The sequence below is a fragment of the Rhinopithecus roxellana genome, chromosome 17, assembly GCF_007565055.1.
Source record: "Rhinopithecus roxellana isolate Shanxi Qingling chromosome 17, ASM756505v1, whole genome shotgun sequence".
In the NCBI taxonomy this organism is placed as follows: domain Eukaryota; kingdom Metazoa; phylum Chordata; class Mammalia; order Primates; family Cercopithecidae; genus Rhinopithecus; species Rhinopithecus roxellana.
Genome location: NC_044565.1, coordinates 4,087,943 through 4,102,704, shown reverse-complemented (window position 1 = coordinate 4,102,704; position 14,762 = coordinate 4,087,943). Strand labels below are relative to the sequence as shown.

The 14,762-nt window shown below is 41.1% G+C and overlaps 2 protein-coding genes across 2 annotated transcripts in view; both read left to right on the top strand.

Moving 5' to 3' along the window:
- TTL (tubulin tyrosine ligase) overlaps positions 1-6,482 on the top strand; it is a 54,697-nt gene extending 48,215 nt beyond the window's left edge. The window contains exon 7 of the mRNA XM_030921085.1: positions 2,571-6,482. Within this exon, the coding sequence (XP_030776945.1) occupies positions 2,571-2,595 (25 nt within the window). The 3' untranslated portion in view covers positions 2,596-6,482. The remainder of the gene's footprint in view (positions 1-2,570) is intronic.
- A 360-nt stretch (positions 6,483-6,842) lies between these two features.
- POLR1B (RNA polymerase I subunit B) overlaps positions 6,843-14,762 on the top strand; it is a 34,827-nt gene continuing 26,907 nt past the window's right edge. The window contains 4 exon segments of the mRNA XM_030921084.1: positions 6,843-7,087; positions 11,325-11,492; positions 11,731-11,877; positions 13,244-13,376. Coding sequence (XP_030776944.1) covers positions 6,911-7,087; positions 11,325-11,492; positions 11,731-11,877; positions 13,244-13,376 — 625 coding nt within the window. The 5' untranslated portion in view covers positions 6,843-6,910.

Here is a 14,762-nt window from a genome sequence, read left to right as displayed (position 1 = left end):
TTTAAGAAAATATATATTTAAGAAAAGAATATATATATAATATGATATATATTTAGAAAATATATATTTAAGAAAAGAGAAGGAAGTAATGAAAAATAGAGGCGAAAAAAAGGCAAGAGGCATAGGAAACCAACAGCAAAATAGCTAAATCCTGCCTTATCAGTAATTTCATTAAATGCAAATGAATTAAATACTCCATCAGAAGGTAGAGACTGGCAAATTGATTTTTTAAAAAAATCATGATCCAACTATATGCTATCTATAAAAAACACTTCATTTTATTTTTATTATTTAGAGACAGAATCTTGCTCTGTTGCTTAGGTTGGAGTCTAGTGGTGTAATGATAGCTCACCGCAGCCTCAAACTTCTGGTTTCAAGTAATCGTCCCACCTCAGCCACCCAAGTAGCTGGAACTATAGGCACCTGCCACCATACTTGGCTAATTTAAAGCAATTTTTTTAGAGATAGGGCCTGGCTTTCTTCAAAACTTGCCTGGCTAATTTCACCTCACATAATGATCTCCAGTTCCATCCATGTTGTTGGAAGTGACAGGATCTCACTCTTTATGGCTGAACAGTACTCCATTGTGTGTAAGCAACATATTTTCTTTATCCATTCATCTGCTGATGGACACTTACATTGCTTCCAAATCTTGGCTATTGTAAACAAGGCTGCAGTAAACATGGGAGTGCAAATATCTCTCCAAAACAAATTTTTTTTTTTTTTTTTTTTTTTTAGAGATAGGGTCATACTGTGTTTCCCAAGCTGGTCTTGAACTCCTGGCCTCAGGCAATCCTCCTGCTTCAGTCTCCCCTAACTAGCTGGGATTACAGGCATCAGCCAATGCACCTGGCAAAACACACTTTAGATTAAAAAACACAAATAGGTTGAAAGTAAAATGATGGAAAAAGATATACTTTGCAAACAGTAACTCAAAGAGAACTGGAATGGCTATACTAATACTAAACAACATAGGCTTTAAGAAAAAAATGGTTTCTACAGACAAAGAAGGACTTTTTTTTAATAGTTCCAACTTTCATTTTAGATTCTAGAGGTACATGTGCATGTTTGTTACATGGGTCCTGAGGTTGGGGAGCAGATCCCATTACCCAAGTAGTGAGCATAGTACCCAATAGTTAGCTTTCCAATCCTTGCTCCCCTCCCTTCCTTCTCCCTCTTGTAGTCTTTAGTGTCTCTTGTTGCTGTTTTTGTGTCCATGTGTATCTAATGTTTGGTCTCCCGTTTTCTGTTCCTGTATTACTTCACTTAGGATAATGGCCTCCACCTGCATCCATGTTACTGCAAAGGACATGATTTCATTCTTTTTTCTGGCTGCATAGTATACCTTGGTGTATATGTACTACATTTTCTTTATCCAATCCACTGCTGATGGGCACCTAGGTTGATTCCATGTCTTTGCTATTGTGAATAGCAATAGGTGCATGTGTCCTTCTGGTAGAATGAATTGTTTTCTTTTGGATATATACCCAGTAATGGGAGGCTACGTTGAATAGTAGCTCTGTTTGTTTGTTTGATGGAGTCTCGCTCTGTCACCCAGGCTGGAGTGCGGTGGGCGTGATCTGTGCTCACTGCAACCTCTGCCTCTTGGGTTTAAGTGATTCTCCTGCCTCAGCCTCCCAAGTAGCTGGGACTACAAGCGTGTGCCACCACGCCCAGCTAATTTTTGTATTTTTAGCAGAGACGGTTTCACCATATTGGCTAGGCTGGTCTTGAACTCCTGACCTCAGGTGATCCGCCTGCCTCAGCCTCCCAAAGTGCTGGGATTACAGGCGTGAGCCACCGTGCCTGGCTGCTCTGTTTTAAATTCTTTGAGAAATCTCAAACTTCTTTCCACAGTGGCTCAACCAATTTACATTCCTGCCAGCAGTGTATAAGCATTCTCTTTTTTTCCACAGCCTCTTCAGCATGTGTTATTTTTTGACTTTTTAATAATAGCTATTCTGACTGGCATGAGATGATAGATATCTTGTTGTGATTTTGATTTGCATTTCCCTGATGATTAGTGATGATTAACATTTTTTTCATATGTTTCTGGCCACCTGTATGTCAAGGACATTTTATATTGATAAAAGGATCAGTCCATTAGGAAAATATGACAATTACAAACATATGTACCTAGCAATACAGCCTAAAGATACATGACATAAAAACTGAGAGAACTGAAGGAAGAAACAGGCAATTTAACTACAATTAGTCAGAACCCTCAAAACTCCATTTCAGCAATAGCTAGAGAAACTAGGCAGAAGATCAACAAGAAAATAGAAAACACTATAAACCAACTAAACTTGACAAATATCTACAAGGCACACCACCCAACAGCAGCAAAATACACATCCTTCTCAAGTGCACATGGAACATTCTCTGGGGTAGATCACATGCTAGGCCATAAAACAGGTCTCAATAAATTTAAAAGAATTGAAATCATACTACATATGTTCTCTGACCACGTTGGAATAAAATCAGAAATCAATAACAAATTTTGTCAATTTCTGTATTAATGAAATATACAAGTAAAGAGGTTGGAATAATCCTTTTAAAACTTCCCACAGGCAAAAGCCCAGGACCAGACGGTAAGCCAGATGGTAAGGAATTAACACCACTATTTCATAGAGTCTCCTAAAAAATAGAAGAGAAGAAAATACTCCTCAATTGAGAAGAGTGTCTCAATTGAGAAGAGTGTCCTCGATTTTATGAGGTCACTCTTAATACTCTGATACCAAAACCAGACAAAAATGTCACAAGAAAAGCAAATAGAAGACCAATAATCTCTTGGGAATACAAATGGAAAAAATCTTCAACCAAATACTAGTAAACCAAATCCAGCAACATAGAAAAAGGATTATACATTATGACTAAGTAGGACTTATCCTAAGATTACAAAGTTTGGAATCACGTATGTTCTCTTATAAGTGGGAGCTAGGCTGGGCGTGGTGGCTCACTCCTGTAATCTCAGCACTTCTAGGAGGCCAAGGTGGGCAGATCAAATGAGGCCAGGAGTTTGAGTCCAGCCTGGGCAACATGGTTAAATCTCGTCTCTATTAAAAATATAAGAATTAGCCAGGCATGGTGGTGCATGCCTGTAATCCCAGCTACTCTGATGGCTGAGGCACAAGAATCACTTGAACCTAAGAAGAGGAGGTTGCAGTGAGCTGAGATTGCACAACTGCTCTCTATCCTAGGTGACAGAGCAAAATCCTGTCTCAAAAAAAATTAAAAAATGGGAGTTAAACAGTGGGTACACATGGACATAAAGATGGGGACAGGCCAGGTGCAGTGACTCATGCCTATAATCCCAGCACTTTGGGAGGCCAAGGTGGGCGGATCACAAGGTCAGAAGATTGAGACCATCCTGGCTAATATGGTGAAACCCCATCTCTACTAAAAATACAGAAAATTAGCCAGGCGTGGTGGCAGGCGCCTATAATCCCAGCTACTCGGCAGGCTGAGGCAGGGGAATTGCTTGAACCCGGGAGGTGGAGGTTGCAGTGAGCCGAGATTGCGCCACTGCACCACTGCACTCCAGCCTGGGTGACAGAGACTCTGTCTCAAAAAAAAAAAAAAAAAAAAAAGATGGGAACAGCAGATACTGGGGACTACTAGCGCCAAGAGAGAAGGAGGGGAGCAAAGATTGAAAACTACCTATTGGATACTATGCTCACTACCTGGGTGACAGGTTCAACCATACCCCAGACCTCAGCATCACGCAGTATACCTTTGTAACAAACTTGCACATGTACCTCCCGATTCTGAAACAAACGTTGAGAAGGGGAAAAGAAAGAATGCAAAGTTTGTTTAACTTACAAAATTTACTTAATATAATATACCACTTTAATAGGAAAAAAAGGACAAAAAGCACATGATCATTTCAATATACACTGAAAAAGCATTTGGCAATACACAACACTCTTTCTTGGAAAAAACCTCTCAACAAACGAAATAAATTACTTCCTCAACTTGATAAAGAGCATCTTTGGAAAAACCCACAGCCTACATCATATTAATGGTGATGTGAAAGCTCCAGTTGGGAACTTTCTTCCCAATATCAGGCACAAAACAGTTATATTTATTCTTGTCACTTCAACATTGTACTAAATGTTATAGACAGAGCAATTAGACAAAAGGAAGGAAGGAAGAGTGCGCATTCAGATCGGAAAGGGAGAAGTATGACGATCTCTCTTTGCAGACGACAAGATATCATATAGAAAAAGTCCTAAGAAATCCACTAACGCTGATAGAATGTTCAGCAAGATTGCCAGACACAAGATCAATATACAAAACTCAATGGTATTTCTACATATTACAAACAACTTGAAGTTAAGAAAACAATTCCATTTATATCAACATCAAAAAGAATGAAATACTTAGGAATAAATTTAACAAAAGTTCATTTCTACACCAAATACTACAAAACATCTCTGAAAGAAATTAAAGAACACCTAAATAAATGGAAAGACATCCCATGTTTATGGATTGGGAGACAATTATTGTTAGGATGAAAATAGGCCCCAAATTGATCTACAGATTGAACACAATCCTGATCAAGAATCTCAGCCTTCTTTGCAGAAATTGACAAGTTGGACAGGGCATGGTGGCTCACGCCTGTAATCCCAGCACTTTGGGTGGCCGAGGCAGGTGGAGCACTTGAGGTCAGGAGTTCAAGACCAGCCTGGCCAACATGGTAAAACCCCGTCTCTACTAAAAATACAAAATTAGCCAGGCATGGTGGTGCATGCCTGTAATCTCAGCTATTTGGGAGGCTGAGGCAGGAGTTGGAGGTTGCAGTGAGCCGAGATCATGCCACTGCACTGCAACCTCAGCAACAAGAGCGAAACTCTGTCTCAAAAAAACAAAAAACAAAACAAAACAAAAAAAGAGAGAAAGAAATTGACAAGCTAAGCTGGTGCTAAAATCCATATTGAAATACAAAGGATCAAAGAAATCTGGAGAAAGAAGAACAAAGTTGGAGGATGTGCACTTCCTGATTTCAAAATTTATTACAAAGCTATATTAATCAAATCTGTGTAGTATTGTAGACAGACATACAGACAAATGTAGATAGACATACAGATCAAGAGAATAGAACTGAGAGTCAAAAATAAACCCTTGCATCTATGGTGAATTGATTTTCGACAAGGAGGCCAAGAAAATTTGATGAGGGAAAGAATAGTCTTTTTAACAAATGGTGTTAGGACAACTGGCTACCCACATGGAAAGGAATAAAGTGATATGCCTTTCTCACCCCATATACAAAAATTAGCTCAGAATGGGTCAAAGACTTAAATGTAAGAGTTGAAACTACAAAACTCTAAGTAGAAAATGTAGGTAAAAATTCCCATGATTGAAAAAGATCCAGTATTTGATAGCACAACAGGGTGACTGCAGTCAGCAATAATTTGTTGTACCTTTAAAAGTAACTGAGGAAGTACAATTGGAATGTTCATAACATAGAAATGATGAATGCTTGAAGTGATGGAAACCCCATCTATCCTCCTGTGATTATTACATTGTATGCCTGTATCAAAACATCTCATATACCCCCTAAATATGCTAATTATGTACCCATAAAAATGTTTTAAAATCCTCATGACCTTGGATTACACGATGATGTCTTACATATGATATAAAAAGACAGGCAACAAAAGAAAAAAAACACACTTCAAAACTAAAACGGTTTGCTTCAAAGGACACCAGCAAGAAAGTAAAAACCCACAGAATGGGAGAAAATATTTGCAAATCATGTATCTGACAAGGACTAGTATAGGTTATATAAAGAACTACAACTACTCAGTTGGCTGGGCGCGCGCGGTGGGTCATGCCTGTAATCCCAGCATTTAGAGAGGCATAGGCGAGAGGATCGCTTGAGGTCGGAAGTTCAAGACCAGCTTGTGCAACACAGACTCCCGGCTCACATTTTTTATAAAAAGTGATATAGGAAGGAAAAGTACCAGGTGAACCAGGAAAAGGGGAAGTTGACAGTAAGGAGGGACTCTCAGGGACAGAAGGATACTGGGTAGTGGTGGTTTAACTGTTTTGTGGTGATGGCTGCATGGTTGTATACATAGGTCAAAACTTAACACGTACACTTTAAATGTGTGGTTGATTGCATGCCAGTTATAACGCAATATAGCTGTTAAACACACACACAATGAAGTTGAAAGGCCAGCAGCCATTACCTGGTTAACAGTGTTCTGGGGAGGTAAAGGCTCACAGGGACGCAAAGGATCTTCAGGCTGTAAATCCAGTTGGACGCCCCGCTGCCCTATCCCCTCCATCCGAGACCGCCCGATACCTATCCCACCTCCCTCCCCAGGCCTCCCCCAGGACTCCAGTCCAGAAGATGCGAGGAGGTTAGCGGGGCCCGACCACTCCTTGGCTTCCCAGGGATGAGCCTCGCGAGTTAGGAGTTGGGTAGAGTCAGCCCCGGGCCTGGCATCCGCTTTTTCGTTGAAGCAACAACTTTGGCCGGATGACTCCCCAGTGTCGGCATCGGCGCGGGACTGGGAACAGGTTCAGGGAAATAGAAGAGAACCTGAGAAGACCGCTCTCCTCCAACCCTAATTGACTGAGCCAATGAGAGCCAAAGAGGTCACATGCTCAACTGGGAGAGGAGCGGGTTTCCACCTGGAACATCTGTCGCAGAGGAGGGAGATGGGTGGGGCGGAAGATGGGAGAAAGGGAGGGCCCGCCACGCTCTAGTTGGTCACGGCCTTAATCGGCCCGTTCACTCGAAGTTTTTGGTTCTACGTCGACTCCATGAAACCGAAACCGTAGGGCCTAGGGCAGGCGGAACGAGAGGGAACTACATTTCCCAGCAGGCTGCGGAAGCGGGACTCCGGTCACTACTTCCGGCGTGTACAGAGCCTCTGGCGTTCGGTGTGCAGGTGGCCGCATGGATCCCGGCAGCCGGTGGCGGAACCTGCCCAACGGGCCTACCCTAAAGCACTTGACCGACCCCTCTTATGGAATCCCGCGGGAACAGCAAAAGGCAGCGTTGCAGGAGCTGACGCGAGCGCATGTGGAGTCCTTCAACTACGCCGTGCATGAAGGTCTCGGCCTCGCGGTGCAGGTGAGCGCGGCGTCCGCTGGCGCCCTTGCCGCGGCGAGGCCAATCCCAGGGAGATGGCTGGGAGGTCACAGTATAACCCTAAATGCATGTGCTCCTTGATCCTGACAGGCTCAGTGGGTAAGCGGGAGAGCACAACATGTTAAACAGGACGCGGAATTGGACCTCGTGGAACTTGTAGTCGAGGCGTCTTAAGAAATGTATTCGTGATTTCTGGATTGAAAAGCGATTGCGAACCGTAGTTTCTTGTTGGACAGTTTCTGGGTGCTGTGAGAGTGAGGAAGTGGCTTATCTGGGGTGTGCTTCCCAACCATTCACAATGCACACGGCTTTATATCACTAGAAGACTTAACTCTCCAAAACGTACCTCAAAAGATTCCGAACTTATTTGTAGGTACAGTGTAATGTACAAGGTTTTCCTTCAATTTCCTTCTCTTAGAGCTTTAAAGAGAGAAACTACTCGTCATTTGTTATGAATTAAGCAGGTGCTGAGGAAGGTATAAATGAGTCATAAAAGAAAGATTGAATCGAAAAGTGTAATTGCATTATTAGCGTAGAGTAGTGGTAGCAGAATTCAGGTGAGGATGGTGGGGAAAGGTTTCGTTTAGTAAGCATCCCCAGTATCTCCAGGCACTAGGCTCAGAGGATGTGGAGGAGGCAGTCCCGTGTAAGAGACAGTTCATGCGTTTCAGTGCGCCCTGTCGTGTTTGGGGGTTGGAGGGGTGAAGATATGAAAGCAGTCCATGCCAATATTCTTGAGAATTGCTCTGCCAAGGGATTGTGTGGGCTACGGTGGGAGCAGATGGGCGGCGCAACTAATCCAGGAGTTTGAGAAAGGGCAGGATTAGATGAGTTCAAGAAGTGAGAAACGTACATTTCGTCCAGGGGAAGGGTAGAGCAGAGTCACATGCTTAGGGGACCCTACCTGTGGTTTTGTTGGGTAAGATTTGTGTTGTGAGAGATAGGAATAGAGATAATGTGGAGAGCTTTGATTGCCAGTCTGATTCTTGATCTCTGTTGGGCAAATAATATGGGAGCCATTAAGATTTATTGTTTAGAAAGACTTGGTGGGGGTTATTTGTATTGTGCCTGGATTCTTACAGTATCATGTCTGTGAGAAAAAATACCTAATTAAAAGTTAATTGGGCCGGGTGCAGTGGCTCACACCTGTAATCCCAGGACTTTGGGAGGCCAAGGCAGAAGGATGACTTGAGCCTAGGATTTCAAGACCAGCTTGGGTAACATAGTGAAACCCCATCTCTACAAATATTTAAAAAATTAGCGGGGCATGGTGGTGTGCACCTGTGGTCCCAGCTACTTGGGAGGCTGAGGTGGGAGGATGACTTGAGCCCAGGAATTTGAGGCTTGAATGAGCTATGATTGTGCCACTGCACTCCAGCCTCGGTAACGGTGAGACCTGTCTTAAAAAAAAAAAAAAATCAAATTAAATTTTAGAAAAGCACTAATTCATTTAAAAATAAGCCAATTGGCTGGGTGTGGTGGCTCTTGCCTGTAATCCCAGCACTTTGGGAGGTCAAGGCGGATGGATCACTTGAGGTCAGGAGATTCAGACCAGCCTGGCCAACCTGGTGAAACCCCATCTCTACTAAAAAATACAAAAATTAGCCAGGCTTGCTGGCACATGTCTGTACTCCCAGCTACTTGGGAGGCTGAGGCACAAGAATTGCTTGAACCCGGGAGGCAGAGGTTGCAGTGAGCCAAGATTGCATGCACCACTGCACTCCAGCCTGGGCGACAGAGTGAGACTCTGTATCAAAAATAAATAAATTAAAAAAAATATTAACCAATTCTATGTTAACATTTTTATGAAAAATATTTTCCAAAGCAAAAAAGAAATTAGATGAATTGCATTATTAAACATCTTTTTAATGTCTGGCTTAATGAAAAGACAACTGGATTCACATGTCTGCTTCTGCATTCAGTCCCTTGTGATACATTGTTTTGGTTGAAGTAGATGAAGAAAATTTGACCCTGCATAGAAAATGATGCCACAGCTTAGCCAGTACTATAATAATATAGTATTTGAAAATGTTTTGTAAAACACAGTAACATAAATGACTAATATTTATAAAGCCAAGGGAAAAAAAGTTACATTTTTTACTTACAAAACATAATTTTGCCTAGTTTCTTTGGAGTGAATTTCTCCTTTCTGTGAGTCAGAATTTATGTGTCTGTCTTTTCAAAATACAATTGATTTTTATTACTTGGGGATTCTATATTTGCAAATTCACCTACTTACTAAAATTTACTTCTACTGCAAAAACACCATGTCCAGAAGAAGCGAAAAAGTTGAGTTGCTCAGTGTCCATTTTCCCAGCTGAGATCTAACAAGGTGATGCTCCGCCTTCTTGTTTTAAGTTCTTAAACTATAAACAGAGGTTGTCTTCACTATCTATTTAGTGCCATGTTTTGTGCTTTTTGTTGGTGATTTTGCTGTTTAAAGTGTCCCCCAAGCAAAGTATTAAAGTATTAAAGTTCTGTATAAAGTTCCCAAGCATAAGAAGGCTGTGCTGTGCCTTTTGGGGAAAATGTTAACACATGCATTTAACATAGGCTTTGTTCAGGCATGAGTTAGGGACTCGATAATATATATTAAATAAGCTGTCCTTAAACAGAAACACACATAATGCAAGGTTGTGTATCGATCAGTGTACGAAATCATAGGCCTTGTTCAGGCATGAGTTAGGGACTCAATTATATATATATTAAATAAGTTGTCCTTAAACAGAAGCACACATAATGCAAGGTTGTATATTGATCAGTGGACGAAATCATAGGCTTTGTTCAGGCATGAGTTATGGACTCAATAATGTATATTAAATAAGCTGTCCTTAAACAGAAACACACATAATACAAGGTTGTGTATTGATCACTGGACGAAATCATAGGCTTTGTTCAGGCATGAGTTACGGACTCGATAATATATATTAAATAAGCTGTCCTTAAACAGAAACACACATAATGCAAGACTGTATCGATCAGTTGATGAAATGTGACCAGAGGCTCGCAGGAAGCTAACCATGTATTTACCCTAGGAGCAGTGGTTCAGTATTGGCTAATTCAGTGTTTATGGCAACGTATAGAACATAACTATTGTGAATAACAACAGTTCACTGTATTTCGATCTAGATAGTGGACCTGCGTCTTGAGAAAGCAAATCTTCTAATCTCTCCTTTTTAAAGCTCCATTCTTTTTTTTTTTTTTTTTTTTTTTTTTGAGACAGGATCTCACTTTGTCACCTAGGCTGGAATGCAGTGGCATGATTATAGCTCACTGCAGCCTCGACCTTCCAGGCTCAAGTGATCCTCCCACCTCAACCTCTTGAGTAGCTGGGACCACAGGCACGCACCACTATGCCTGGCTAATTTTTTTATTTTTATTTTTTGTAGAAGTGGGGTCTCCTTATGTGGCCCAGCTGGTCTCAAACTCCTGGGCTCAAGTAGCCCTCCTCCCTCGGTCTCCCAAATGTTGGGATTACAAGTGTGAGCTACTGCATCTGGCTTTTATTTTTAAATAAAATATGAATTTCTAAAATAATACCAGCTTTAGATAAAATTTTAAAATTTAGAAAAGGTCAGTTAGCTCACGTGAGGGTGAAGGAGGAATACCTCCTTGGTATTCTTTCTTGGCGCCATTTTTTCATTATCATTATTCTAAGAAAAGGCTAGGAGGTTGCTTGTAATTAATATATAGGAGAACTTGGTGATGCCCCTTCCTCAGAAGAGCAAAGCTTCCCCCACAGAATGGTACGAAGAAGTAACTTCCGTGGAAGGGGAAACCCAGCCTGGCCACCATCTTTTCCTTTGCATGACTCTGGCTTCAGTATGACGTTGCCATTGTACATTAAGCATCTAGTCTTGAATCCTAAAGGATGTTTCCATATCCTTGCTCTATTAGCAGCAGTCCCATTTGTCTTGCTATGCACATAGACAAGGTAAGAATACACAAGGCTCTTGGTTCAGAGAACAGGAATTTTGTTCTGTTCACAGCTGTATCCCTAGAGCCTGCTACAGTCTCTGACACATGTAGTCACGCAAAACAATCTTGTACTAATGCATTATGGTTTTAAGTATTTAGTGAAGTTTTAACTGTCCTTTTTAGGTGTGTCATGATGGCATCATAGGCATCAATGTTTGTAGAACACACAAGATTTGGAAGAGTCTTAGAGAAAAAATGCCTTGGAAATGCAAGCAGTTTAATCGTGTGAATTGCATTTCAGGCTATACCTCCCTTTGAATTTGCTTTCAAAGATGAGCGTATCTCTTTTACTATTCTGGATGCTGTTATCAGTCCACCTACAGTTCCAAAAGGGACCATCTGTAAAGAGGTCAGCGTTTATCCAGCAGAATGCCGGGGTCGAAGGAGTACCTACCGTGGGAGGTTGACAGTGAGTACTAGTAACGCTGTGTGACTCAGCACTGCACATATTTGGGAGTAGGGCGGGTGCCTAATAAGGTTTATGCCAGAAATTGCTTTCTTGGTGCCGTTATCTAAGAGATCCCACCTTCTAAATCTAAGGCATAAAATCATTTAATTGATCTTCTTCCTGAGTCTTTGAAAATACTCATTGTTCTCGCAAATGCAGATATTTCCGTTAAGTAACTTTTTCTCTCATTTTCATTTAGGCCGATATCAACTGGGCAGTGAATGGAATCTCAAAAGGAATCATTAAGCAGTTTCTTGGCTATGTTCCCATCATGGTGAAATCCAAGCTTTGCAACTTACACAGCCTTCCCCCACAAGCCCTCATTGAGCACCATGAGGAGGCAGAGGTAATCACGGGCGTCTAGGCGTGAGACAGTAGAGAAGGCCTGGGTTGGGAGTAAGAAGACAAGAAGTGTGTCAGTGTTTTCTTTCTCTGCTCCAATTTCTGGATAGGTGAAAGAGAGATCAGTATCTTGCCTGCATACAGTATATGACCCTGAATGACCATCAAACTAGACAGTATGAAAAAATGGCTATAAAATTAGAGAATATTATTGTTTGGGGGGAAGAACTGGTAGATTTTTCCCTAATTTTCTGAATGATAGAGACGTACTTCCATGAATTTTTTTTTTTTCAAGCTGTCTTAATCTACAAAGCTATCGTCAAAAATGTCTATTTAGCTGGGCATGTAGTGGCATGGATCTGTAGTCCCAGCTAATTGGGAGGCTGAGGCAGGAGCATCGCTTGAGCCCAGGAGGCCTGACTACAGAGAGCCATGATGGTGCCACTGCACTCCAGCCTGGGAGACAGAGTGAGACCCCGTCACTAAAAAAATAAAAATGTCTGCTTTGCTAACAGTAAGATTCTGTGCTCATATTAAATGACTTACATGCCTTCCCTTCATCATTTCTTTCAGCTGTATTAGGTGGCTTTGCAGTGTTGAGTTGAGGTAATCAAGACATACAGACTGTGCCTACTAAATAGGTAGATGGTGTTATGTGGTGGGAAGAGGGTTTTGGTGTCAGATAGCTCTTCCGCTTATCAGTCTTGTGGTTTGGGGAAGTTAATCTCCCTGAGCCTCAGTTTCCTCTGCTGCAAATGGGCATAAGAGCTCTCCCACTCCTTGTTAAGGGAATTAAACGTTATGATAACATAGAGTACCTAGTATAATATGCCTGTTTCATAGTAGTCAATTCGTAAACAGTAGCTCTTTATTACAGAAATGTGATATTGAGCAGAGCTATTAAAAATATTTTTCTATTTAGCTAATCCAAATTTCTGGTTTCCAAAACTTTCATACAATCAAGTGTTTGAACTTATTTGGGAAACCATACTTGAGTATGGAAGCAGAATGGTTACAGTTTTTATCTTTCAACGCCTCTTTGGAGCAAGTTTTTTTTTAGTGTTGTTTGAAGACTGAAGTCATTTTAGGGGACAGAAGGCAAGTTAGGTTGAGTCTGTCTGATAGAGAGAAGTATCCTGTTTTTCTTCCATACTTTTTTCCTGTGTCCCTAGGACCTTTGTAATATACTTGAAAAAACTGTTAATTCACACAAAGACAGTGTCTGTGTACTGTTTTTAAGGGGTGAGTAGTACGTTTCGCCTCTCTGCTCCTGTTCTGTGTGTTGTACTACCTTTGCCTAGGAATGAGGTTCATGTCTACAGTTAGTCCTGTGTCTTTGTTTAACAAGTTTTAATTCATCTCTTTGGCAGGAAATGGGGGGCTATTTTATAATCAATGGCATTGAAAAAGTCATCCGAATGTTGATTATGCCTCGGAGAAATTTTCCCATTGCAATGATAAGACCAAAATGGAAAACCAGAGGGCCTGGTTATACTCAGTATGGTAAGTTCTGGAGATTATTAGAATGTTTTTTAAGGAAAATTTGAAATCTTTTTTTTTTAAGTAGATGCATCTAAATAGTCTTTGATATTTTTTTTCTTTCTTTCTTTTTTTTTTTTTTTTTTTTTTTCTGAGACAGGGTCTCACTTTGTCACCCAGGCTGGAGGGCAGAGTGGTGTGATCACAGCTCACCATAGCCTCGACTTTCCCAGGCCCAGATGATCCTCCCACCCCACCCTTCCAAGTAGCTGGGACCACAGGCGTGTGCCACCATGCCTGGCTAATTTCTGTATTTTTTTTGTTGTTGTTGAGATGGGGTTTCACCACGTTGCCCAGTCTGATCTCGAACTCTTGGACTCAAGCAGTCCTTCCACCTCAGCCTCCAAAAGTGCTGAGATTACATGTATGAGCCACCGTGCCTGGCATTTCTTTTGCTTTTTGTTGTTTTTCTATTGCGCATTCCTGTGTTAAGTTTTCATAATTGGGATGGAGGAAGAAATGGAGAGATATCAGTCAGAGGATACAGACTTGCAGTTACAAGATGAATAAGTTCTGGGGATCTGATGTACAGCCTGGCGATGATAGTAATACTGTACTGCTTACTTAAAATTTGATGAGTAAATTTTAAGTGTCTCAACCACACACACGTGCACACATACACACAAATGATAACTATGGGTGGTGATTGATGTTTTCATCAGTTTGATTGTGGAAATCATTATAATATATGTATATGTATATTCAAGGTATTGTCCACCTTGAATATGATTTTTATCAATTATAAGCATTTTAAAATTTACAAAAATTTCATAGTGGAAAACCAACTTTCTATTATGTTTCACTTTTGCTAACTGAAAGAGCGTGTGTGTTTTTGTTACTACTTATGAAGATGAAAGCTAGTCTGGCTTGGCCATAGGTGAGTGTGGGTCTTGGATGTCTTCTGGTTCAGGCTACTGGGGTACACCCCTCAGGTTCTCTGTCTGCCAGCCACCTGGCCTCTGTTTGAGCACTCTCTTTGACAATGCATGTTGACAGCATGTTGTATTCTTGAGTAACCCTGACAGTTAAACAATTTGTCCTGATAGTTGAGCTAAAAATCAGACTTTAATGATAGCCATACACACTATACCTAGAAAAACAGCATGCCCCAATGTCTAGTCATTTTCTTTTGCATCAGTTGATGGTAGTATGTCTTAGCAATCTTTGCCTGAAACTGAAATAAACTTAAAATCTAAAATTCCACTTTTCTCCATTGGAACCTTTAGATCAAGCACCATGTCTTGACCAGACTCCACAGTTTAAGATGGAAAAAAGGTGCTAAAAGATGTGGATTCTGTCCTGGAGGGAAACTTTAAAGTTTGCTTAAATTCATAGCTTCAGTTGTTTTAC